Source organism: Alosa pseudoharengus, unplaced genomic scaffold, assembly GCF_046254945.1.
Source record: "Alosa pseudoharengus isolate Yale_2024_CS ecotype anadromous, Long Island Sound unplaced genomic scaffold, YU_APseudo_1.1 YU_APseudo_1.1_scf_25, whole genome shotgun sequence".
NCBI lineage: Eukaryota > Metazoa > Chordata > Actinopteri > Clupeiformes > Clupeidae > Alosa > Alosa pseudoharengus.
Window position 1 is genome coordinate 802536 of NW_027468696.1, and position 26856 is coordinate 829391.

Here is a 26856-nt window from a genome sequence, read left to right on the forward strand (position 1 = left end):
GATTCATTCACATGCACAATGTTACTTGAATCGACACCTGGGGGGCATGAATCTGTGATATTTTCTACAGAATGTCAATGGATGGACAAGATGTGTGTGCGTGTTGTGCACTTTTTGTCTGTGTGTGAGAATGGATGTTTGTATGGACATTTATGTCTGTTTGTCTTTCTTGTAGTGTGACTGTTTGTGTGTGTGTGTTTGTGTGAGTGCGTGTGAAAGAGTGAGTATCTTGATGTGTGGGCTTCTTTTATGAAAAAATATGGATGAGCATACACAATTTGAGCAAAAAGAAAAGACAAGCCCTCTCATGTCCCTGTCTAGGGGTTAGGGAAATCATCAAAAGGTTTGAGATGGTAAAACAATGCAAAATTAACATGTAAATTTGAAGTATTTCTTGTACAAACATGAAATATGTACCGCATAGCGGTACAAAATAAGACCGCCGCTCACAGAGCCTTCATGTGCTATGGTAATTATGGTAAATAAAAGGCAAATATTAATCTCTGAGCCAAATAACTTTGAATTCGAACACATCTACAGTCGTGCAGTACTCCCTGAAAATTTCAAACATCTAGCATGAATTGTTCAAACGTAATGACCCAAGGAACTTAGTGATTTTAAAAAACTGCATTTTATCAGACTAAAGACCCTGTTTTTTAAGCCTCCATATCTGAGAAAATAAAACAGATTACAGGCCTAAACTTTTGCACAGTAGTTGTTGGGTATTATAGCATTACTTGCATAAAGTATGAAGCAAATCCAAGATGGTCAGGCGGGAAAGTTTTCTAAAATCTGTTGATTTGGCACGGAAAGACCCCTCAAATCTAAGATTTAAAAAATTCACTGTGACAAAATGAGACTGAACACCCTCCCAATTTTTTGCAATTTCTGAGTTATCTGAAAAATTGTTCTATGTCATAGTAAATGTGTATTTACCTGCTTTGTTCACACAATGTTGTTCACTTGAGAGATGGTACACCACAAACGGTTCCTTTCATTTTCCGTCTACAGCAAGGCCTGTCACCACATTCACGTCACACAAAAGTAACATGAAAAGATGTTTCTATTTAACATGGAACACATAATTTTTTTTTTTGTGAAAAATTGCCGGATTTCTCCTTTACAGTAAACTAAATCTATTGCACTCCAGTTAACACTTGTCAAAATTATTGGCATTCTACTCACTACATTCTACAGGTCATGTAATTTCAAGAAAAAAAGAGAAAGAAAACAAAATGGTGCTGCTGTGGCTTTTTCAGTGTCACTTACGTGTCAAACAAAGGTCACACATTTCCCCAGCCAGCCTATCTGCTCTGCTTTCACTCAGGTTAACAAGTTTTGTTATGAGCTGTCAGCCAAAAACAAATTGCAAAGTTAGTGAGTGAGTGAGTGAAAAAGAGACTGAACAATGCTAACAATGCTGGTTACTGGTTTTTTGTGCTGCTGTGGCTACTTCACCAGCAGCAGACATCGAATAGAAGACACTGTGACATCAGTGAATGATTCATCTAAACACATACAAACACACTCACACAAACTATACAGACACAGACACACACCTCAACACAGACAGACACACATAAAAGTAGGCAACAGTGACCAGCATGTATTTTTGATTTGGACTTGTATTTTCCTCGAGTTAAACTTGTGTTTGTGTGATCGCCTATGTATTGATGTTGTGTTGTAGCTATGTTGTAAGAATCTATCTATAAAGCAAGAAGCGTCTGTGTGTTTGTGTGTCTGTGGCACGCATATCTCGCTGACCGTTTGTCAGACTGACCTAAGATTTTGTATGTGGCTCGCGTGTGGCACAAAGGTGTGCACTCTCGATTTTGAAAATTTTTGAATGCATATTTCAAAATATGCTTATTTACGTAGGACGTTTATCGCTGCACTGCACTGTTTCCAAGGGGACCAGTTTCAGGGGAGCTCCACCCCATGGATCGTGTACTGACAGTAGCTAGGTCCAGAGAACGGGCTCTGCCAGGTCTCACTTTGATGATAGCCAGTCGCAATTTAAAAAACAGATTTCGGGAACCGATTGTGGGTTAAGATGCAAGATGATTATCATGTCTGACCTCAACAATAAAGACTACCTGTATGCAGTTTGCTTGCATGAAATGATTACGCGGATTTTGCAACAACACGCCAACAAACACGGGTATGTAGTGAGCATACAAAGCACGTTAGACATATCTAGGCTATCTTGACATATCGAGGCTTCACAAAGCCTTGACTCAGGGGTATAAGTACTACGATAGCAGTTATGTGATATATTTGTCAAACTAGGCTTTCAGCTCAGATCTGTGCGCGTTCTCGGTGTTGGGATGATATTGGCCAATTGTGAAACGTGGAGACGAACAAGACCGCCTATATTAAAAAAAACAATTGCTTCCGCATTTATGAGCGATAGTGTAATCTACACTGCGGTCATTTGTCTAGCCTATAACATCAAATAAATCGATTGTCATCAGATGTTGTATTGTATGCACGTCCATAGTGGCATATTTGCACGCACAACACTATTAAAGCGCATACGATATCCAAAATGTGTGTAGAGGCGGTGTAGACACCATGGTGATACAGCGACGCTAAAACAGATCTACTTTCGTAGATCTTTCGTAGCATACCCTGGCTTTGAGCGCAACATACCTCGCTAACCCACTAATCAAGATTCGTAGTATACCCCACAGGGGCCTTTCTTCAGATAAATTTGGTCACAAAAAACATCCAGTGGCTGAAACAAACTCAGGCCCCTACAGAGGAAACCGTTGTGGTTCTGGGGCCGTATTCACAAAGAATTTTAAGGCTAAAAGTAGCTCCTAACTGGAGCAACTCCTAAAAATAATGGGCGTGTCACTCTTAATTTTAGGACTCCTAATTTTTCTCACTAAAAGTAATTCACAAAGCATTTTAGACCTAAAAGTAGCACCTAAGTCTGGGACAGCTTAAAAGAAGTCGAGAGGACTCCTAACTCCCTAAGACCTATTCACAAACAGCTTTTTGTGGCATTTCGCGTCGCAATGTTTTGAAATCCTATGCGGCTACAGGAGCTTCCAATCGCGAGGGAACAATTTTGCATTGTAGGCATAACTAAGGGATGCAACAACACCACCAACAACCAAAACTACTCATTCTCAACATGTAAATTAAATGTAATGTCTCATTGCGAATCAAATTAAAATGTTCTCCTCTTTGCAAACGTAGGCATAGGCATATGGTGACAGATTAATTTAACAATGTTGCAAAGATACTGCCTCAATCCGTATGTTTCATTAGGCTACTAGGCTATTTGTTTTGCCTTACTCTTATTCATTTAGGCTAGGCCTTTTTATTCAGTTATTCATCATCTTCCGTCCTTCACACTACTTGTGTAGCGCACGCATTCTCCGACCTGTCACCTGTCACTCATCATCGTAAGGGAGGTGTTTGGAATCATTCCCGCGTTACAATCATCAGCCAATCAAGGTGGCCACTTCAGTCAAGCTTGTGCATGAGTAATGACGTCATCCATAGCAACGAAGACTCACTCTTAGTTTAGGAGTTGTCATTTTTCCTTACTAAGAGTAGGTCTGAAAGGCTTTGTAAGAACTCCTCATAAATGATATATATAGCCTCGGAAACATAGAGACGTCGAGCTATATCCTCACTTGAAGGAGCTTGTGTGGACAAATAGGGTGAAGAGTTAAATGGCAATGATACTCGTTAATCTGACTCCATTTGATTAATAATTTGTATCACCAATCAATTACCAAGTAACTAGTTTATCAGCTATGGAGGAGAATGGCATGGCACACTACGAGAATTGAAGTTATCCGATTGTTAAGCAAATGAACAATTTGTTAGGCATTAAGCCTTAAAAGGTAAATGTAACCAATATCACTTCCGTTGAAGGTAAAAGTAAACTCACATGGTCTACTGTAACAAAGTAGCAAATGGTAACAAAGGAAACTTAACCAATTCACAGAGGTAAACTTGACAAGTTAAAGATAACAGATACACCAGATAAAACAATACAAACCCAGAGATAGAGAAAGGGGGAGAGAGAAAGAGAGAGAGAGAGAAAGACAAAGGGAGACAGAGAGAGAGAGGGAGAGGAAGAGGGAGAGAGAGGCAGAAGACCAAGCCACAAGTGCCTAGCTCAAGAGGAGAGCCAAGATGGGAAAGAAAACAGAAGAGTAAAGAAGTTCCGGAGGACCAGAGCCTCCACTTTTATCATTCACTTGGGCCACCCCCGACTCATCAGAGCCTTTGTTGTCTGAGGTGTGGCCCAGGTGGATATCATAACTTTATGCTACAGTTTATTTCTTAATCTACAACTATGCACAGATACATTCAATTGTATCAAAACCATAATCAGACTGTTGCCCACATTACAAGTATTAATTCAAGACCAAACATGAATGTATTATTCACAACACATATTTACAGAGCAATACTGTATGATAATGAGGTTGGCCTATCTCACCAAAGGACATCAAGTAGGCCCAGGACCGAGTTATCTCTCAGTAGAGGGGCCAGAACAAGGACCAAATGGTCACTTTATGCATGAGCGGGTGTTGGGGATCTTTGGCCATGGCCAGCTAAGACAATACAGATCAAACACAGGCATCCACACATGTAAATTGAATGCAAAAAGGCATTCTTTAGAAATGCATAAGGTTTGGGCAAAAGACGGGCCTTACAGCTTTGTGAATAACTTTTAAGAGAAAACTCCTAGCTAAAATCTTTTAGTGCGATTTTAGGAGTACTCCTAGTGGTAAGATAAAAGGCTTTGTGAATACGGCCCCTGTTCTCCACCCCCTCTCCTTCCCGTTCTGGCTGATAGTCTGACAAATGTCACGTACGCTTTCTGCTTTTGGCACATAGCTGTTTCCCCTCAAAGGAACATACAGGTCTTTTTTCACATATGTTGTCTGACAGATGTCACGTACAGCATTCTCAGAAACTGTTTTTAACATTCTCAGAAATGTAACTCCACCGCACTTGAAGCCTCATCAACCGTTAACCAGGCCCAGGACGTGGTCTCATCAAATGCAAAGTATATATATATCTTAGTGAGATTCCACCTCTCCTGTGAAGCACTTTGAGTGTCAAGAAAAGTGCTATAACTGTAATATGTTGTTGTTACATTAACCCTTCTCACCCCACCCTACCCCTTTTTACTCCTGTTAAATAGTAATAAATTAGTTGATATGTGTCGGAATACATTAGTTCTACAAACAAGACAGTTTTATCGATTAAAACGTTTCAATTGTAACAGGAAATGAACACAACGCAAGTGGCAACAGTGGAATAAATGGGATAATGGACTCCACGGTGGTCTGTTCACAGAAATGAATGCTCCACTTCGCGTCGGGCCCGTTTTACAACCTCGAACGTGCATTAATTTCTGTGAACAGACCACCGTGTCGTCCATCATCCCTTACTTACAGTGCATGAAAATGCATTGTTCTGTTATCCAAAGTCTTCTTCTTCCCACCAAATTTCTGCGTCTAATTCAGCTTCAACCGTTAAACGTAGAAAAACCATTCAAACTTTGTAATGTAGGTCTTAAAAAGGACACTTTGAGGAATGTATTTCTCGTTTTTTGTAAACCTTTTACTTTTTGAGATATTAACATAAATCAAGCTTATTTTTTCCCCATAGACTTTGCATTGGTACTATGACATCACAATGGGCTAATCAAACTGATTTGCACCTGTATCAACTGACAGCTGCTCAACTAGGCCCCCTTACAGAGCCAATTAATGACTTAGAATGCAATCAACTGCACCTGTGTTCTCTCACTGACTGCAGCAACTTCAGTGGAACCTCTTCTCTGTGTCTTTCTCCATTGAACTGGATAGCTCACTTTTCTCTTCCCCACTTTCTTTCACTTCTTTTTCTTCACTTCATCCATTAAACTATATGTCTATCAACATCCATTAAACTATCTACCTATGCACATCTATTAATAAACTATTAACCATTCCAACTGTCAGTTGTCATCAACTGTGACTCCCACCAACTGTTTCCTCTTCCCATAACGTTTTCAAAATAAAAGTCCTAACTACAATAATTCCCTATTAAATAATTTAACAATTTAAACCTGTCAGTTGTCGTCAACTATGACTCCAGCCAACTGTTTCCTCTGCCCACAACTGTTTCAAAATAAAAGTCCTCACTACAATAATTACCTATTAAATAATTTAACAATTGAAACTATTTAACTGTTCAGCCATTTCAACTATCAGTTGTCATCAACTATGACTCCCGCCAACTGTTTCCTCTGCCCACAACTGTTTCCAAATAAAAGTTTGTTTTGCATTTTATGTTATTGTATGTAATGCTTTTTCATGCACTGTCATGCACTCTAGTTTCAGTGTTTCCCCTACAATGTATTCATCAGCGGCGCAGCGCCGCTCCTGGAATTCCAGCGCCACTGCAAAAAAAGTTGTCTAATTAAAAAAAAAAAAAAATAGACGCAAGTGAACTTCAGGAACAGCTGCCGTTCGTTCAGGTTTCATGTCAACAAATAATAGTAGGCTAACGTTGAAGGCGCAGTCGGGGATTCCACAGGAGATCACGATTGTTTGTGTTTATGTTTAAGTTTATTAGCAGACGCAATTTTGTGCCAAAAAAACGTAGGCTACAGTATGTTAACCAAGGAACCAAATTAAACACGCCAGATAGCTCGCCCCTACCTTCAGTAGCCTATTCCCAGATAAATTCCATGCATTGTTTCGTTTTTGTTTGTGATACAGGCAATGCTTTCAAGCCCTGTGTTGCTAACATACCTAGGCTGTGAAACTAATGTCTAGCTAGCCTATTGGTGGGTTTAATTGAATTTGAGTAATAGGATATGCAACCATTTACATCTGATAGTTTGTAATTCCTGTAGAGCTCACCAAAATTATAGATTAGATACAAGACACTTATCTGCTATAATCCAAGATAGATTTTCTTCGAGTTTTTGACCATTTATTTTACCAAATGACATGGGAAACATAATTCATTTCATCCACATATTCTTATGCACCATGCACAACAACGCTATACTAAGTTAGCTTAAAACCGTGAGAATCAAGCAAGCGTCACGGGCCGTCACGGCATTAAAGTGACAGGCACTCAATTCGACTTGCACAGCACCAATACAGTCTAATGACATGAAAGAGAAGTGTATATAGTTTATACAGTGCTGTGCAAAAGTTAAGACACCCATGCTGAAATTGACTAAAGGGAGGAACAAAAAACATTTTTTGCCTTTTGTCTTAATGCCTTAATAAAAAAAAATATTGTAGCGCCGAGGCTATTTGCCCCGTGTTGGACTTTCCCCTGTGTTCCCCTGTGTCTTCTGTTTTCCCGGCGTGTGCGCGTGTGTGTGTGTGTGCGTGCGAGAGTGTCTGTGTCTCCCTCTCCATTCTGTGTCATAGAATGTGTCAATAAGTTCTGATGTGTTTTGATTGGGGGGAGGTGTCCGGGAGGGAATATTTAGGGGTTCGGATAGGTTAGCGATTGATAAGGGGAGGGAATAGAATAGGGGGTTCTAAGACGTCTAGTAAGTTTAGTCAGGGTAGAAGTGAATTACGAGCGAGTGAGTTGTGTTGCGTTGTGTTGTCTGCCGATGAGAGTGAATGACAAGAGATTGAGACCTAATTTATCAATATCAGTTTGTTATTTTGTAGTGGACACCTCCTGCTACCCGTACCTTAGCCTGTACATCCTTTTGAGAAATAAATAACCGGAGTTTGGAACGATATCCCAGCCTCCCCGTCTCCTAACTACTCGTCGGCATTACAATATTATATATAAATGTCTTAACTTATGCACAGCACTGTATATTCTAAATAGTAATAGTTTGTAGCCTACAGTGGCCTACAATGTACAGTTGTAAAGTGGCTAATAATGTAAATGAAAAAGGTGAAAGAAAAACATGAATAATCCTGTTCAAGTACTGCAATAATCATGCTTTGTAAATGCTTGTGTTGATGGTTATGTCATAATTTGTAACTCAATCTGTCCATTTCTTTCACAAAATCCACCAGAAGTCACCATTTAAGGAGTCATTTTTTCAAAATGTTCTCTTTTCTTGGGGGGGGGGGGGGGGGGGTTGTCTTCCTACGATCAACAGCACCGCTGCTGGAAAAAAATCTAGGGGAAACACTGAGTTTAATTTGTTTTCTGTAAAAAAGAATGCAGACTTGATAAATAATTTGTTAATAAGTTTGATTTGGAATTTAATGTGAAATGTTTCTAGTACTCTGGAAACTATTAAAACGAGTTTGTACTTTGTCCACTTTTTTAACACAGTGCTATTTATTTGAACATCTGGAATTTCACTTTCCTTAGATTAAAAATATTTACACTCATTCAAACATCAGTTACGTTACTTTATTTGGCAGACGCATTTATCCAAGGTGACATACAAGCCGGTTTTGACATCAATAAATGAAGATGGACATTAATGTCACCATAACACACGTCATAATCATCAATAAGATTAATTTAAAGAAAAGTTAAATAACCAATAGAAGACATGATAATTAGCCAAAAACTCAGTAAGTACAGCAAGAACAGAATTGTTCACCATTCAGCATTAAAATTCTTTCAGCATTAAAAATCACTAAAAAAAATGTAAGAAAGAAAAAAGAGAACCTATAAAAGACAAATATTAATTTGCCCAAAAATATTTGCAGGCAAGTACAGACTTATCAAAATGTAAAAAGAAAAGCTAGGACAGCTCAAACAGAGAAATACTGGGAGAACAGATGTGTCTTCAGATGTTTTTTAAAGGAATCCAAACTAGTAGCAGAGCGAATGACATTTGGCATCTCATTCCACCATTGAGGTAGTAAGAACGATAACAGTCTGGATTAAGACCTGATGGTGACATTCGGTCTGCACAAAAGCCGCTCATTGGACGAACGCAGTGATCTAGAGGGAGTATATCTGGACTAACTCGCTGAGGTAAGTTGGCGCTGACCCAGTGCCAACCATATAGGTCAAAGTCAGGGTTTTGAATTTAATTCTGGCCTCGATAGGGTGGCAGTGTTGTGATACTAGGCTCTTAGGCTGTGAAAAAATAAGACGGGCTGCTGCATTCTGGATCATCTGCAGCAGCCCGTCTTATGCAGGGAGACCGAAAAGTGCTGAATTACAATAGTCTAGTTTAGAGAGGACCATGGTTCGTACTAGGAGTGGTGTTGAATACTGTGTAAGGTGGGGTCTTATCTTCCTGATATTGTACAGTGTGAATCTGTATGATTTGGTTATTGCAGTGATATGCTCTGTGAAGGTTAGTCCATTGTCAATTATTACACCCAAGTTCCGTGCAGAGCTAGATGGGGACAAAGAGAGTGAGTCAGACTAGACATTTATCTGATGCATAGATGGTTTAGCTGGAAATACCAACAAGTCAGTTTTTGCTAAATTAAGCTGCAGATGGCGGGTTTTCATCCAGATAGAAATGTCATTCAGGCATGCTGAAATCCTGGCAGATATTGAGGATTCATCGGGAGGAAAAGACAGATACAGTTGTGTATCATCAGCATAGCAGTGATAGGAAAACCCATGAGGGTGAATTATCTTGCCTAGTGAGGTGATATAAATGGAAAAGAGAAAGGGGCCAAGAATTGATCCCTGTGGTACACCAGTCGGCAGCTTGTGAGTTTTTGAAAGCTGCCCTTGCCAGGAGACACTAAAAGTCAGCTCTTCAAAGTAGGATTTGAACCATTTAATGGCACATCCGGAAATACCTAATTATAACAGAGTAAAAAGAAGTATGCCGTTGGTCACTGTGTCAAAAGCTGCAGACAGATCAAGTAAAATTAACACTGATGACTGAGCTGAAGCTTTGGCCGTTTTCAACGCCTCAGTCACTGATAGGACCCCAGTTTCAGTAGAGTGGCCATGTTTGAAACCAGATTGCTTGGGATCTAACAAGTTGTTCTGGGATAGGAAATCATTAGTTTGTTTAAAACAGTTAAGTTTCTGGACTTTGTCTAACAGATAGTTAATGAAGATTTATAAACACTGAATGCTGCATAGAGGGGTTCTGTGAATTTATTGTGGTGGAATGTGTGCAAGTGGGTGAGTGAGCCTGCTGAAACGGCGTAGAAGGACAGAGTGCCGGCCGGCCAGTTCAGATACACTCCTATTGTGCAGGTAGAGGGTCCTTTAATGTGAGTGCTGTCGTTATTGTGCATGGCAGTGTAAATGCGACCAGAAGAGATCAGACTCCAGGACTTTTCACTCTTTCCCAGCTTGCAGTGACGACCTTTCCTTTTGGTGCTTTTGTAAGCCATTCCTATGACAGGAGTCCAGGATTCAGTCCACTTAGCTTCCCAGTAGCAGCGGCCAGATTGACCCCCTGTGCACAACACCTGAAAAGATTTATCAAATCTCTCTGGGTTGTCAGTATAGGGCAGAGGCTGATCAACAAATGCTACCTTTCTGTCCCCCTCAGAGAAAGAGAGACAGACATGTGCTGTGTTTGGGTCCAGTTTCAGTTCACAGGCATCTATGGGGATATATAGAGGAGAAAATGTTAGGAAACCTACACAGGTAATTTAGAAAACATTCCAGAGACACCAAATCACCAAAATTGATGGAGTGTATCACTGACAGAGTTAGTTCTAAAGTTCAGTGTTTCCCAAACTTTTTTCAGCACACTATTTTTCTATAAGAAAACATCAAAGAGCACAACCATGATATTAAACACAATATAAACTTGTTGCTGTTTATTGGCTTTACATTCTTGACATTACTAAACTTCTGTAATCAGGCGAAAATACCAAAATGTCCAGTTTCTTACATTTTCTCAGGCCTGGTTTCAGACAAGATGCACTGTTATTCTCAAACCTGTGGATGAAAAATGAAAATGTACAGATTGGGTTAACTTAAATGTGTAAGTTTATTTCATATCATATTGGATTACTATTGATTATTACACGGCTCTTCAGAGTGCTGCAGAAAGTTCCATTCACATGAATGGGCCTTCCCAACGTTCAGGCCTATGTTAAATCTATATAATCACCGGCAAAGTATATAATCACCGCTGTCAATGGCAATTGTGTAGGTTTCTTTTCTCGTTTTGGCAAGTAGCCGTGTAATAAGCGGGATAATGTATTGTCCCGCCGGTAATTATCAGAAAATAAGTCCCTTCAGGTCGAAGCAAAACCCCTCCGCTGCGCGCCGGGGTTCTGTTCTCCCTGTCGGGACTTATGTAAGGGATAACGGCCGCCGAGGTGTCCTGTTATACGGAATTAATGGATGAGGGCAAGGGGCAAAAACTCCCCGACGCTCAGCGGAGGAGTTGCCTCCGCCCAAGTCCATTAATTCCGTATAACTGGACACACCTCGAAGGACGTTATCCCGCTTATCACCCGGTTGCCACTGTAAACACGCGGTTCTGTTTAAAAAGAAGCTCACTAGTTCAGCTTGTTGTACAACTTTAGCATGGACAGTTAGCTTGTTTACAGCAGAGCCATATAAAGGTAGAGTTGCGACAACTCCATTGACGCTAATGTTCCATTTTTTTCCAACAATGGCCGCTCATGGAAGCCTCAAAGAGTTCCCGGAAGTTAACAATTAATAATAGCAGTAGTGCGGTTACAGCAGTATAGACTGTTTGTAGCCAACTTTTCAGACTCAGATTTACATTATTGGCTCATCCGAATAATAATAATAACAGTAGAGGCTAGAAGCCCAATAAATGTGCTACACATAATAGCCTAACATAGCCTAAGATAAACCTTGCCTATCCGCTTTCAATTAGGCAGCACTAGGCTACACTACGAACAAGCTGTCATTAAGTGTAATTTGCGTTTGTAGCCTAGGCCTACAACTTTTCTGATGTGACGTTTCTTGAGCATTTAGCTTTATCATGTCAACATAGTTGTAACGTTATGCGCAATGCATCTAGGCTATGGATTTAAGTGGTTTAATTTTAAAAAGGGCAGCAAAAGTTGGATATAGTGCAATTGCTTCCCCAAAACAATTCCTCCATAACTGTGGATTTAATTGTTTGATATGTGGATAACTTTCAGTGGACTAAACATAAAAGGTAAGACTTTGTTATCACAAAGCTAACTGGTTTGTTAAATATGGCAAAGCATATTTACAGTCAACTTTGTTGGCCTACTTGCAGCAGTGAAACTGAGTAGTTGTTAACATTGTTGGTAAAGTAAACGTGTCTTCAGTTAGGAGCAGGGCTGTTTTTTTTTTTTAATTTTGCATTCATTTTCATTGGCAAAAGCTAGCCTAATATGCATGAGAGAACCTAGATTTGAGGGAGCTGCAGCTGTTAGCATCAGCACGGTCACACACTAGCCCAGTGATGAAGGATCATGTAAAATCCCCATCCCCAGAAAGTTTCAAACCAAGCTTGCGCTGATCAAATTGCTATTTTCTGACACGATGCACAACCATTCCCAGGTGCTCACCTGTCTGAATCTCAGCTCTTTAGCCTAGCATCTTAATGCTGTTCGCAGCACGGTGAATGACAACGATGACAAAATGCTGTTCATGTTTATGAGTTCATAGCCTGGTTATTTATCGAAGGACTTGCATGTCACGTTTTATATTTTATTATGATCACTCGCATTGGGGTTATTGACGGTTAACTTAGCATGCCCACCATTACACTGGAGATGTTAAAAAACTATTTTTACGTAAAACTACTTCACGTAATTCGCTCATTAGCTCAGATCAGTGATTACCAGAGGAAACGCGGGGGAGAAAACTCAAACAAGTTAATGTTAGACTAGCTGTGTTACCGGTTCTCGTTGCAAAATCAAAATTTCACTGGAGCTCCATTCGCTTTTGTAGGCTACACGCAGTCTCAAAAACACTGTTTACAGCTTTTCGAGTCACTGTACGAGGTCATTTATTTTATAGCGATAGGCCTAATTTAGATACACTTATGGGGTGGGTGCAATTGCGTTTTCTAAAGAATCTCCCGTCTTGATTTTGTACAGAAATTAATATTAAGTGACACATACGTAAAAGGGCGGAAAAAAAGGTCACCTTATATAGCAGGCTAAGATATACGTTCTGGAATTTAATTTAATATTGTTGTAATGGTAGGATAACTACATAGTTTACACAATAATTGCACTGTGTTATAAATATTGTATATCAATGTATTTATTGACTGTCAATTACCCAAAGTCGTGGCTCTGTCTATCTTTGAACAGTAGCCTATTTAATGCATTCTAATCCATTGTCACTTCCGGGAACTATTTGAAGTTTACATGAACCACGTGACCTTAACGAATTTTGAACACCCATTGTCGCAACTCTACCTTTATATGGCTCTGGTTTACAGTTGATTCCATTGTTGGGAAGCCTGCAACCAAAAGATTCTAGAGCGCTGCAACCGTTGTCCTACTATGGTTGTTACAGTTACCATTCATAAGCATTGATATGGAACGGTGTCCTGTTATTCAGAATTAAAGGCCACCCGCCAGCCAATCAGAAAAGAGTATTTCTTCTCTCCGGGTGATAATTTCTGATAATTACCGGCGGGACAATACATTATCCCTTACTTCACCTATCTGCATCATCTGTTTAAATTTAGCATTACTTAATTACTGGCTTACGATTCATTATTAACCAACATGTATATATTTTGGGGCATTGCATATTGAATGCCATGAACTAGTTGTTAGCTCAACAGTCTGAATCCAGAACCACAAATACTTACGTGAGCTCTTCCAGTTTGTACTTCGTGTCATCTAGAAACATACTCAGCTGTTTCTCTCCTGAGGTTCCAATATGATTATAGTCCAGATCCAATACTTTTAGGTGTGAAGGGTTTGATTTAAGGGCTAAAGCCAGATAATCACAACCTTTGTTTGTTATGAGACAGCCAGACAACCTGTGGTATTAGACAAAGGGTGAGTAAGGGATTGAGTGTGAGTGTGTATGTGTGTGTGTGTGTGCGTGAGAGAGAGAGAGAGAGAGAGAGAGAGAGAGAGAAGGGGGGTGGGGTCTGAGAAATAGATCTGAGAACAATAGAAGCTCTTGGATAACAAAGCCATGGCTTTCAAGCACTCTAGCATGTACAAAAAATGTCCAGAAAGCATACAAACTGCCAGTTCTTACTCTAATCTCTCCAGTTTGCACACTGGTTTCATCAAGCCTTTGCAGAGCTCTTCAACTCCAGCATCCCTCAAGTCATTGTTGCTCAGGTCCAGCACTCTCAGGTGTGAGTTTTTTTCGAGAACTGAGGCCAGATCTTTACAGGCGTTGCTTGTGAGTGCACAACATCCAAGTCTGTAAAAATGTGACAGTGTCATGATTACATAATTGTACACTGTGTAAAACTCTGAGATGAATTCAATAGGTCATATGTCTATGATATTTAAGAAATAGTGATAATGTGTATCAGGTCTGGGTTAAAGATGCTATATTTTGGAAAATGTCTATAAAACATCATAGTAATCACCCTAATCTCTTTGATACTGTAACAGCTATCTATGTGTATGGAGGGGCAGTGGTATTGTTGAAGACAATAAAACAATATGCCCAGGCTCATTTGCAGCGGGCATACACACACGTCAAAATAAATAGCTTTTTTGGTAACACTTTATAATAACTACACAGAATTCATCATTTATTAAACCTTTGTTACTTATTAGTTAATGGTTTGTTCATCATTAGTAATTTATTGTTCATACATAATTTATCATCAGTAAAGCATTTGTTCACACAGTTATAAATGGTTTGTTCATAGTAAATAAGTCTACATCTAAAATATGTTTATACATTATTGTTAATACTTAATGAATGATGCAATAATATGTTTTTGAAGTAATGAAGTAATATTTCCATTATTTAACAGTTGTTATATACACATGTACTAATGATTAGTTAGGATGAGGATACATATTTTATAAAGCACGTCCTAATACTATTATTCATGATTAACTCAGGAGTTACAAGTGGTTAGTTAATGATATTTTGTGAGCTCATCTAAAGTTAGGACGTTTTATGCCTTGCAACACATTTACAAATGAGTTAACCAAAATGTTTTATTTATTTTCTGGGCGTTTTGCCTTTATTCGGACAGCACGGTAAAGAGTGACGAATTAAGTGGGAGAGAGAGAGATGGGGAACACAAAAAGTTATTGCGAGGGAACGCAAACGTATTGCAAGGGAACGCAAAAGTATTACAAGGGAACAGAAAAATATTGCGGGAGAACGCAAACGTATCCTGACAAACAGGGGACGTTCCCCGGACTTTAACCTGACATTCACAACGTCCCTGATTGGTCCCCAACGTTGTTTTCTCCAGTAGACAACACCCGAACGTTATTGACGTCCCAAGCAATTTCTCCTTTAGTCCTTGTGTGATTGATGTGCGGTGTCAGACCTTTTGGGGATGTCCCCGTTAAGTCCCTCTGTGTCGTCCACATTGGGGCATTTCAAAATCTTTCCAAGGACATCATTGTGTGGGCCCGACAATAACGTTATACCGGGGAGAATCAAGGGGGCGTTTGTTGTTTTGTTACCTGCATGCGAGGTAACGGAGTTCAGCATTCAGAAAAAGTAGCCTACACCATCGGTGACCACTGATGAAAGTAAGTAACATTTCTGGCTGTGTATGTAGCCGATACAGTTTTCAATAACTGAATGAAACGTTGTGGGTTTAAGTACTATATGTAGTCGGAAACAGGTAATGTTAAAACTTACTTTTCATTGTTGAAGTTGTCAAATGTTAACATATAAGTTAACGTAGCAGTCAAACTATGCTAGCTCACCTTCATAGGTTAGCAGCTCATTACCTTCAATATCAGTAGCCTATGGCAACATAACGTTTATAAAGTTGTGCATTTTGAGTGAAGAGTTTAATGTACAAACTAGGGAATGCATTTTGGCAAATTCATGTTAAGGCTAACTTGTTGTTGATATATAAGCCTGATATATAAGTTAGCCTACTGCTTGCTTGGTATACACCGCACATTTGTTCAGATAACTGTCATTATCTGTATGACATGTAGGCTAACATTGCGCTGAATAGTCACAAACGTATGATCTTATTTTGTCTTTATTTTCGGAACCACACTCACAGAACGTTGCAAGGCAGTTGGCTCGTTCATAGGCTAGTATTGTTAGTTTTGCATATTACATTACATTACATTACATTTAGCAGACACTTCTTGACCAAAGTGACTTACATATGTCAGCTATATTATAAGGGATCATATTGTCCCCGGAGCAACTTGGGGTTAAGTGCCTTGCTCAAGGGCACAACGGTGGAAGCCGGGAATTGAACCGACAACTTTCAGGCTACTGCACGCTAGCCCAGCTCCTTAACCACTACACTACCACCGCCCCATATTGCTAGACAGGTAGGTGTGTGTAAGGCACATAGCATATAGCAAAGTTTGGCAGTATGGGGACATTTAAAAAGCCTTCCCATGACTGTAACGTCACATCGCCTACATGTCCTTTCAACGTCCCGCAATAACGTCGCTGTGACAATTCCCTTAAAGTCTCTGCAATGTCCTGGGGACAGGCTTTAGATGTCCCGAATAATGTTTGCGGGACGTAACATGAACCCTACACATTCTCGAGGAGGGGACGTTGACGGGATGTTATTTTGTTTGCTGGGATTGCGAGGGAACGCAAAACTATTGCTCTAAATAAATCCCCACCATCACCCTTCGAGGGCTCCATATTTAAGCAGCAGGTTTAAAGAATAACTAATGTAATAGTGCAAAGAAGGAGATACAATGATTCCTTAATTCTGTAAATATTTGTGCAAGTGTGTGTGTGTATGTGCGTGTTTGTAAACTGTGCAGACTCACAGAGCTTTACAAGTTGTTTTTACAACTGGCAGCAATCTTTTGAGACCTATTTCAGATGTTACGAATCTCTGCAACTGGAACTGTTCTTGCATTTCCTCTGATGTAAGCAAGACAAACGTCAGAGCTGACCACTGTGTTGGTGACAAGTCATCCTTTGAGGATACATAGGTGGTCAGGTAGGACTCGACCTCTCGCACAAGGGATTCATCTTTTAGTTCACTTAGACAATAGAAGAGATTTGCTGGGCTGTTTGTTGAACTGCTGCCCTTGAGCTTTTGATAAAGGTATTTCACTGTCCTCTTCAAGGTCGTTTCCCTGTTCTTTGTAAGTTTGGATAGCTTGTCACAATATACCTTAGACATCAATTCATCTAGCAGGTCATTACTGGGTGCTAGTGAAATTCCAAGAAGGAAGCGTAGAGAAAGGTCACGTTGGTCACAGTTACTCCTCATAGCGTCATCCACTGCAATTTTGAGGAGGTCATAGAGACTGTGCTGAAAGATCCACTTTATACGCTGTAGGAAGTTGGGTTGAAATGGGTTTCTTCCATGGAAGGTGTGTTCAAGGAGGCAGTAAGTAGCTGCAAGAAAAGCCTGAACACTGGGATGAACAAACCTATATCCTTCATTTTCCCGTTCATTTGGCGTACAAATCCCAAAGTATCCCGTAGCCTCCTCAACCAATATATGACATTTTGTCAGTTCCTTCTCTTTGAAGTTAATGTTGCCCTTTAGTGTAAAAGCAAGTTTCCCAAGTTTAAGCAATATGTTTAAAGTTGAAACATCTTCAGCTGAATTTGTTTGATTCCTCTTCTGCTCTGTCTCATTTACCTGTTGAAGAAGTTGACGAACAAACTCGGTGTACACTCCAGTCAGAGATGTCGGAATTTTGTCTGTGTCAGTACTATCTGTGACTGTAATGCCAGAATGAATGTCATTGGTGTGAGCACCATCAGGGTGAGTACCATCCATGTGAGTGCCCTGTGAGGTCCTAATTACATTAGCTAATATCCAACTAAAGACTGGTATACCACACGTGGTATGGAGGGTTCTGGATTTTTTAATAGTTGATATGATGGCACCTGCTTTTCCCCCAAACTTTTTTCTGAAGTACTCCTCCTTTTGGATTTCACTGAATCCTTTTGCTTCTGTCACAAAATATTTGCAATCTTTTGGAATCTTTTGTGCAGCTGCTGGTCTAGAAGTTATCCACACAAATGCAGATGGCAGCAAAGTTCCTTGGATGATATGTGAAATCAGTGTACCAACATTTGTCTTGTCATTAACATTAATGAATGTTTTTTTATCAAATTTCAGATTAAGTTGTGATTCATCAAGCCCATCAAAAATAAACATGACCTTTCCTTCACCGGTAGGCAGGGATTCTAATGGCCCTATGACTGGAAAGAACTTTTTCATCAATTCTGTTATCGTGCACTGTTCATCTTTTTCTGGATTGAGATATTTAAATGGGACAGGGAAAATGAAATCAATGTCCTTGTTTTCATTTCCTTTTGCCCAATCGAGAATGAACTTTTGGACAGATACAGTCTTTCCAATACCAACAATCCCCTGAGTCAGCACTCTTTGTTGGGGTCCAACTTGAAACAGTTCACTGAGTTTGATGGGATCATTGTTAGAGTTAACAAATTCCACATCTGTGTACACTTCCATCAAGGATATCCTTTCCTCATTTCCATCTAGAAAGTCTTCATATCTTTTTTCTAGATCAGATTTAAAGGCTGCTTTGACATCTGGAGACAAGACAAGAAAACACCAGAAAGATTGACTTTGACAAAGCTTCACTTAGACTTAATCTATGCAATGCTTTAGGGACATGAAACATTCTCTAACCATTTTTTTTTATTGGTGCGGTTTTCAGCACAAAAAACCCTTCTAATCTGTCTGTGGAGAGCACTGCTCTATGATGTATGGTGTGGAATGAGGCTAGCACTGCACCTGCGGCTACTCTACTACAATAAAGACACTTGAATTGAACATATATGTTTGTATACAGAACCTGTCTTTGCATCACATGAGACGGAAGAACGCACATTCTCTTTCTGTGCAGAAGTTGCTCCAGCAGATCCTTTGAATACACAAGAGACACAAAGATGATTCTCCATTGCTGAATAACAATTGTTTTTTTATTTTTGTTTTTTCAAATATATACCATGTCAACTGTGTACATCAGTGTGTACAACAATCTTGTGAGATACTAAGCAAAACATCATTAATTGGGGGCCAAGCAGCGAAGCTGCGTGGCAACCCATAGTGATTCTAGCTTTTCCTATTATTATCAGGGGTCCGAGCAGCGTAGCTGCAGGACCCCTATTGTTTCTGTACCGTTCATTTTTTGCCAAAATTCTGTAAAAGTCATACTGCAGCCTAAACCGTAACTCCAAAACTCTTGAAATTTTCAGGTATGGTTACCAGTACCCCCCTCTACCCATAACCCAAAATTTGAGGTACTGCACCCAAAGGTGGCGCTATTGGGAAAAAAAGTTAATTATGCTTATTTCTCATTACCAGATTGACCTAGACTCAAAATTCTTTCATAATACTAATCTCTAAACTCAGATGCATCTTTTTGGCCCTGGTCTTATGGTCTACAAATGTTTACTTTTGACACAATTTCATGGAAAAGCCAAACATTATAAAAAGTTTCACACTCTTCAAAAATAATCAAATCTTCACCAAAATTCTCACAGACAATGTTTAGACCAAGCCTCACAAAAGTTATCGCTCAGAATTTTGATATTTTGTTCCATTTCAGAGATATAGGCCAATAAAGTTAGACCACTTAGGCCTTTTTTCCTAGATCACCTATATTCCTATAAACCGTAAGTCCTAGAAACTTGACATTTTCAAGTATTGTTACCAGTACCCCCCACTACCCATAACCCAAAATTTGGGGTACTGCACTCAAAGGTGGCGCTCTTGTCAAAAACGCTTATTTCTCCTTACAAGATTGACCTAGACTCAAAATTCTTTCATCATATTAATCTCTACATTCAGATGCATCTTTTTCACCCTGGTCTTATGCTCTAAAAATGTTTACTTTTGCCACAATTTCAGAGAAAAGCCAAACATCATAAAAAGTTTCACAGGCTTCAAAAATTATCAAATCTTCACCAAAATTCTCACAGACAAAATGATTTGGATATGTTGTTCCATTTCAGAGATATAGGCCAATAAAGTTCGACCACTCAGCCCATTTCTCCTATATCACCTATATTCCTATATGAGTAATTTTTTTTCAACCATACAACCATCATTAAGTGGATACCATTAACAGTGCACATTTTCAGATCTGTACTCTTTTTTATAACACCCTTAATTCTATTGTCAAATGCATGCTAGGAATTTTCTTGATGTTGTGTGTTTGCCAACACACATTTTCACCATGTGAATGTGACTACCCAATATATAGCATTGTCAGTGGCTCAGTGGGATAATGCCTAGTGCTGGTGTTTGTTAGGTTGAGAGTTCAAATCCCTGCTGGAGCTTTAGGCTCATGCTCAAATGCTATTGGTTATTGAAGATTCACACAATTGAACAGCACCTGAATGACATCATGCAATCAACATACACAGTCATTAGTTGCCAAGAATCAGAATGCTGAGACACTCTGACATTTAGGGGGACTTCTTTCTTTACTATTTTTCCTTCATCATTAAGTCTATCATATTTATATTTCATCCATTAGTGTTCTTCTCTACAAATGTCTAATTGCCCCAGAATTTCAACAAGTTTTCAGGTGTACTCTTTCAGGAAAGCCTTTCATTTTATTGTCAAATGTATGCTTGGAGTTTTTCTTGTGTATTTACCAACACACATTTTCACCATGTGAATGTGACTGCCCAATGTGTATGATTGTCAGTGGCTCAGCGGGCTAATCCCTTGTACTGATGTTTCTTAGGTTGAGTGTTCAAATCCCCGTTAGAGCTTTAGGATTTGTCATTTAAGATTCACACCATTGAACTGCACCTGAATGACATCAGCCAATCAACATTCACACTCATCAGTTGCCAAGACTCAGAATGCCGGGACTCTCTATTACATTTAGGGGAACTTCTTTGTTTACTATTTTTCCTTTATCATTACGTCTATCATATTTATATTTCATCCATTAGTGTTCATCTCTACAAATGTCTAATTGCCCCAGAATTTCAAAAAGTTTTCAGGTGTACTCTTTTAGGAAAGCCCTTCATTTTATTGTCAAATGTATGCTTGGAGTTTTTCTTGTTGTGTGTTTACCAATACACATTTTCACCATGTGAATGTGACTGGCCATCTTGTAGGATTGACAGTGGCTCAGTGGGATAATGCCTTGTACTGGTGATCCTAAGGTGGAGAGTTCAAATCCCACTTGAAGCATTAGTGTTCAAATGCTGTTGGGTTGTGGAGGTTAGCATACTAGAATAGAATGCTGTTGGGTTGTGGAGGTTAGCACACTATAACATTACAGCTACTTGTCAATATGGACTTGTAGTGCAAGGCAAGTATAATTATAGGCTGTTTATCTTATTGACTCCAACACAGTTAGAATACTATTGGGTTGTGGAGATTAGCACACTAGAATATAGTACTGTTATACTGTTGGGTTGTGGAGGTAAGCACACTAGAATAGAGTATTGTTAGAAAGCTATTGGGTTGTGGAGATTAGCACACTAGAATAGAGTACTGTTAGAATACTGTTGGGTTGTGAAGGTTAGCACACTATAACGTTACAGCACAGGGTAATCCTAATTTTATGGATCAAATTTATTCCAATCCAACTCAAAAGTTTTGAACAACACAAAGGTTTTATCCAGATCAAAACCAATAATAGATTATGTGATCTAATCCAATTTCAGGATCCTTGTTTCCCTTTGAACAACCCATTTTCAAGATTTGAAATCCGATAGCCGAAATCCGGTAACTGAAATCCGATAACCGAAATCCAATCACGTTTTTTTGAACAATTGGGCCCAAACAATCAAAGCATATGTAAACTAAAAAACTATGCTACCTCATGTTCATTTTGCTCGGACCCCGTTAAATCACCGCTTGCGGTTATATTTATTATTATTACACATCCGCCATTGGAGTCTATGGCAGCCCATAGAACGCCTGGCTAAAAAGTGCAGATTTTTTGGCAGAAAGTTTCGGGACACTCCACTGACCACTCACGCGCTGTAATACATGAAGTGGGCTCAAATCTCAGCAACGCTTCGTTGTATGAAGTCCAAACGTGATACATGGGCATATTATCTGATTGTGATTGTAAGTGAGCCTATTTCTCAGCCGTTCTTTATCCAATTGCCATCAAACTTGCTGTGAGTGGTTGCTCATGCCATGGCAACGCCATTCCTGCTATAGCGCACTGCTTGGCCCCCACATTGCTGCTTGCAGCTATATTTGGGGGCCAAGCAGCGAAGCTGCGAAGGCACCCATTCAGTTACTAGCTTTTCCTATTATACTTCTGCCATTGGAGTCTATGGCAGCCCATAGAACGCATGGCTAAAAAGTGCTGAAATTTGGCAGAAAGTTTCAGGACACTCCACTGACCACTCACGCTCATTTACGGACCTCTAAACCCAGCCATCTAGCGCCACCAACAGGTCAAAATCTGGCCGAAAATTTATGTTAGTTATGAAATTCGGCACACTGATTCAGTACTGTCCCATGATTACTCTCACCAATTTACAGAACTCTATGCCCAACACTCTAGCGCCACCAATGGGTCGAACCTGGATTGCATTCACGCATGTGACCATTGAACGGTGCGTCCGATTTTCACATATCAGACACCGTTGGAATCCCTGGACCGACCTAAGTTCAATGACCCCTATCCCGTCACTTTCCGTTATATTGGACCTCCGCCATATTGGATTTAGTCCAAACTCTACGAAAAGTTTCAGCGGTCACAAATTTCATCATCGGAGATGATCTTCTGCCCGAGCCGCACAAACGCTACTTGTCAGATTTTTTATTTTCAAGTTTGTTTGTCTGTGACAGCCAATCACACACATGGCGACGATGCCGCCTAACAGGAAGTGGGCTAACATCTCGGCTACGCTTTAATGTATGAAGTCCAAACTTGGTACAGGGACTTGGTATCTGATTGTGAGGACGCACTAGGAAATTGGCATCATTTGGCCTCTATAGGGGGCGCTGCAATACAGGAAGTGAGCTTGATGTACGAAGTCCAAACTTGGTATAGAGACTTGGTACCTGATTGTGGGGATGCACTAGGAAATTGGCGTCATTTGGCCTCTACAGGGGGCACTGCAATACAGGAAGTGAGCTTGTATCTCAGCAACGCTTTGATGTATGAAGTCCAAACTTGGTACAGGGACTTGGTATCTGATTGTGAGGACACAGTAGGAAATTGGCATCATTTGGCCTCTATAGGGGGCGCTGTAATACAGGAAGTGGGCTCATATCTCAGCAACGCTTCATCGTATGAAGTCCAAACTTGATACATGGACATATTTGCTGATTGTGAGGACATGCAAGGAAAGTGGTCTAATTTGGCCTCTAGGGGTGTTGCAATAAAAAAAGTGAGCTCACATCTCAGCAACACTTTGGTGTATGAAGTCCAAACTTGGTAGACGGACATGGGAGCTGATTGTAAGAACGCACAAGGACATTGGTGTAATTTGGCCTCTAGGGGCGCTGTAACAAAGTAAATGAGCTTATTTCTCAGCCGTTCTTTATCCAATTGCCATCAAACTTGCTGTGAGTGCTTGCTCATGCCATGGCAACGCCATTCCTGCTATAGCGCACTGCTTGGCCCCCGCATTGCTGCTTGCACCCATTGAGTTACTAGCTTTTCCTATTATACTTCCGCCATTGGAGTCTATGGCAGCCCATAGAACGCATGGCTAAAAAGTGCTGAAATTTGGCAGAAAGTTTCGGGACACTCCACTGACCAATCACGCTCATTTACGGATCTCTAAACCCAGCCGTCTAGCGCCACCAATGGGTCAAAATTTGGCCGAAAATAGAACCGCTCGGTCTAAAGTTATGAAATTCGACGCACTGATTCAGAACCGTCCCATGATCACTCTCACCAATGTTCAGACCTCTATGCCCAACACTATAGCGCCACCAATGGGTTGAACCTGGATTGCATTCACGCATGTGACCATTGAACGGTGCGTCCGATTTTGACATATCAGGTACCGTTGGAATCCCTGGACCGACCTGAGTTCAATGACTCCTACTACGTCACTTTCCGCCATATTGGACCTCCGCCATATTGGATTTAGTCCAAACTCTACAAAAAGTTTCAGCAGTCACAAATGTAATCCGATTTTCACGGAACTTGGCGGAGATGATCTTCTGCCCGAGCCGCATAAACGATACTTGTCAGATTTTTCAATTTCATTTTTGTTTGCCAGTGACAGCCAGTCAAATATGGAGATTAGCCGCCAAACAGGAAGTGGACCAACATCTCCGTGACGCTTTGAGTTAACATAACAAAACTCGATACCATTAGTCAGGACACTGTCCCAATCACTCACACCAATTTTTATGCATATACATTGAACACTCTAGCGCCACCACCAGTTCAATGCTTGACATGCGTACATGGGCGTGATCCTTGGCTCTTTTGTCTGATTTTCACAATTGAGGTAGCGTCTGAATCCTTGGACCATCCTGAGTTCATTGACCCCTATCCCGTCACTTTCCGTCATATTGGACCTCCGCCATATTGGATTTAGTCCAAACTCTACGAAAAGTTTCAGCGCTTACAAATTTCATCCGATTTTCACAGAATTTGGCGGAGATGATCTTCAGTCCGAGCCGCACAAACGATACTTAATTTCAAGTTTATTTGCCCGTGACAACCAATCACACATGGCGACGATGCCGCCTAACAGGAAGTGGGCTAATATCTCGGCTACGCTTTAATGTATGAAGTCCAAACTTGGTACAGGGACTTGGTATCTGATTGTGAGGACGCACTAGGAAATTGGCATCATTTGGCCTCTATAGGGGGCGCAGCAATACAGGAAGTAAGCTTGTATCTCAGCAACGCTTTGATGTACAAAGTCCAAACTTGGTATAACGACCTGTTACCTGATTATGATGACACACTAGGAAATTGGCATCATTTGGCCTCTATAGGGGGCGCTGCAATATAGGAAGTGAGCTCCTATCTCAGCAACACTTTGATGTACAAAGTCCAAACTTGATACAGGGACATATTAGCTGATTGTGAGGACATGCAAGGAAATTGGTCTCATTTGGCCTCTAGGGGTGCTGTAATAAAGAAAGTGAGCTCACATCTCAGCAACACTTTGGTGTATGAAGTCCAAACTGGGTAGAGGGACATGGTAACTGATTGTGAGAACGCACAAGGACATTGGTGTAATTTGGCCTCTAGGGGCACTGTAGCAAAGTGAGCTTATTTCTCAGCCATTCTTTCCATTTCTGCTATAGCGCTCTGCTAGGCCCCCACATTGCTGCTTGCAGCTATATTTATTTAACATCCTTCCTCTGCCATTGAAGTCTATGGCAGCCCATGGAACCGTCTGGTGAAAAGTTGTGAAATTTGGCACACTTATTCTACTCATAGCACTGATCACTTTCACCAATGTACAGACCCCAGACCCCAAAACTCTAGCGCCACCAACAGGTCAAAACTCATAAATTTTTTAACAACATTAATGCAAGTAGCTCCGCAATACTTGGACCTATGAAGCTGAAACTTGCAGAGTTGATAAAGGCAAAAGGTACAGCCTCACCCACTAATTTCCAAGACTTTATCATGCTTGCTGTAGCGCCACCAACAGGCCAAGGTGCAAACTTTCCAAAAGTTTCACAGGTCTCAAAATTTGTCCGTTTCTCATGAAACTTGACACATATGATCTTCAGACCAAGCCTCACAAAAGTTAGAAGACCGATTTTTCAATTTCAAAAGTATTGGCAGGTGAGAGCCAATCAAATATGGTGGCGAAGCTGCCACACAGGAAGTCAGCTCATATCTCTTCAGTGCCTTGACTTATAAATTCCAAACTTGGCACATGCCATCAGGGCATGGCCCTGACCACGCACACCAACGTACATGCCACTAAGTCTTACCCTCTAGCGCCACCAACAGTTCAAATTTTTGAAAGCAAGAAAACCTTCAGAGACCAGACACTTTAACCGATCTTGTCAAGAATTGGCACATATGATCTTTAGACAAAGCCCAACAAAAGTTACTGGTCAGATTTTTGACCACTAGGGCGGCGCTAGAGAAACAGGAAGTTAACTTGCATGTCAGCAACCCTTTCACAAATCCGAACCAAATTTGGTAGGAGGCGTCAGGGCATGGCGATGATCACGCACACCAATTTCCACACCTTTGGGTCTAAGCCTCTAGCGCCACCAACAGGTCAAAATTCATAATTTTCATCAGAGTAACAGGAAATGAGCTCATATCTCAGCAACCCTTTCATGTATCGAAACCAGTCTTAGTACATGGACTTGAGACCACATCCTGAGGACGCACAAGTAGAGACCTTTAGGCAATTGGCAGGCGAAGCAGTTGAGACCTCGGCAATGTCAAATTTATCTGCCATCTCGACGGCTCAAGTATCTGCAAAGAGCTTGGCCCCCTCATTGCTGCTTGGCAGCTATATTAATATTTAATAATTGCTTAATACATCCATATAGAAAAGCATGAGGGGCAGACAAGTCAAAGTAATCATTAAATAATGGAACATAGATTGTGATTTAACCATATGGTTTGCTCAACAGCGATTTTGGGAAACAAATACCCTCAACACACCGGAAATCTAAATCTAAAATCTAAAAGTGTGCAAATCTGACATTGCACATGCATACATCTTATATATATATATATATATATTCTTGTGAATATTTCAAGACCCTATATGCTATATCTAGCATATTGCTAAGGATATAAGTCTTACACTGCAGCTAGAAGGTAGGGAAGCACCAGGGGCGGCGCCAGCTGATTTTGTCGGGGCTTCAGCCCTGGATGTTTTAAGTGTAGCCCTGAATGTATTTTGCAAAGTTGACTAAATATGAAACTATTATTCTGATTGTGCATTGAAACT

General features: G+C 40.4%; 1 protein-coding gene across 1 annotated transcript in view; it reads right to left on the bottom strand.

Annotated features, from left to right (window-relative positions):
• Window positions 1-8354: 8354 nt before the first annotated feature.
• Window positions 8355-26856, bottom strand: part of LOC143099188 (NACHT, LRR and PYD domains-containing protein 3-like) — a 120957-nt gene continuing 102455 nt past the window's right edge. The window contains exons 6-11 of the mRNA XM_076262253.1: window positions 18816-18884; window positions 16797-18549; window positions 14089-14259; window positions 13688-13861; window positions 10796-10842; window positions 8355-10501 (exon numbers count right to left, since the gene is read on the bottom strand). Coding sequence (XP_076118368.1) covers window positions 9984-10501; window positions 10796-10842; window positions 13688-13861; window positions 14089-14259; window positions 16797-18549; window positions 18816-18884 — 2732 coding nt within the window. The 3' untranslated portion in view covers window positions 8355-9983. The remainder of the gene's footprint in view (window positions 10502-10795; window positions 10843-13687; window positions 13862-14088; window positions 14260-16796; window positions 18550-18815; window positions 18885-26856) is intronic.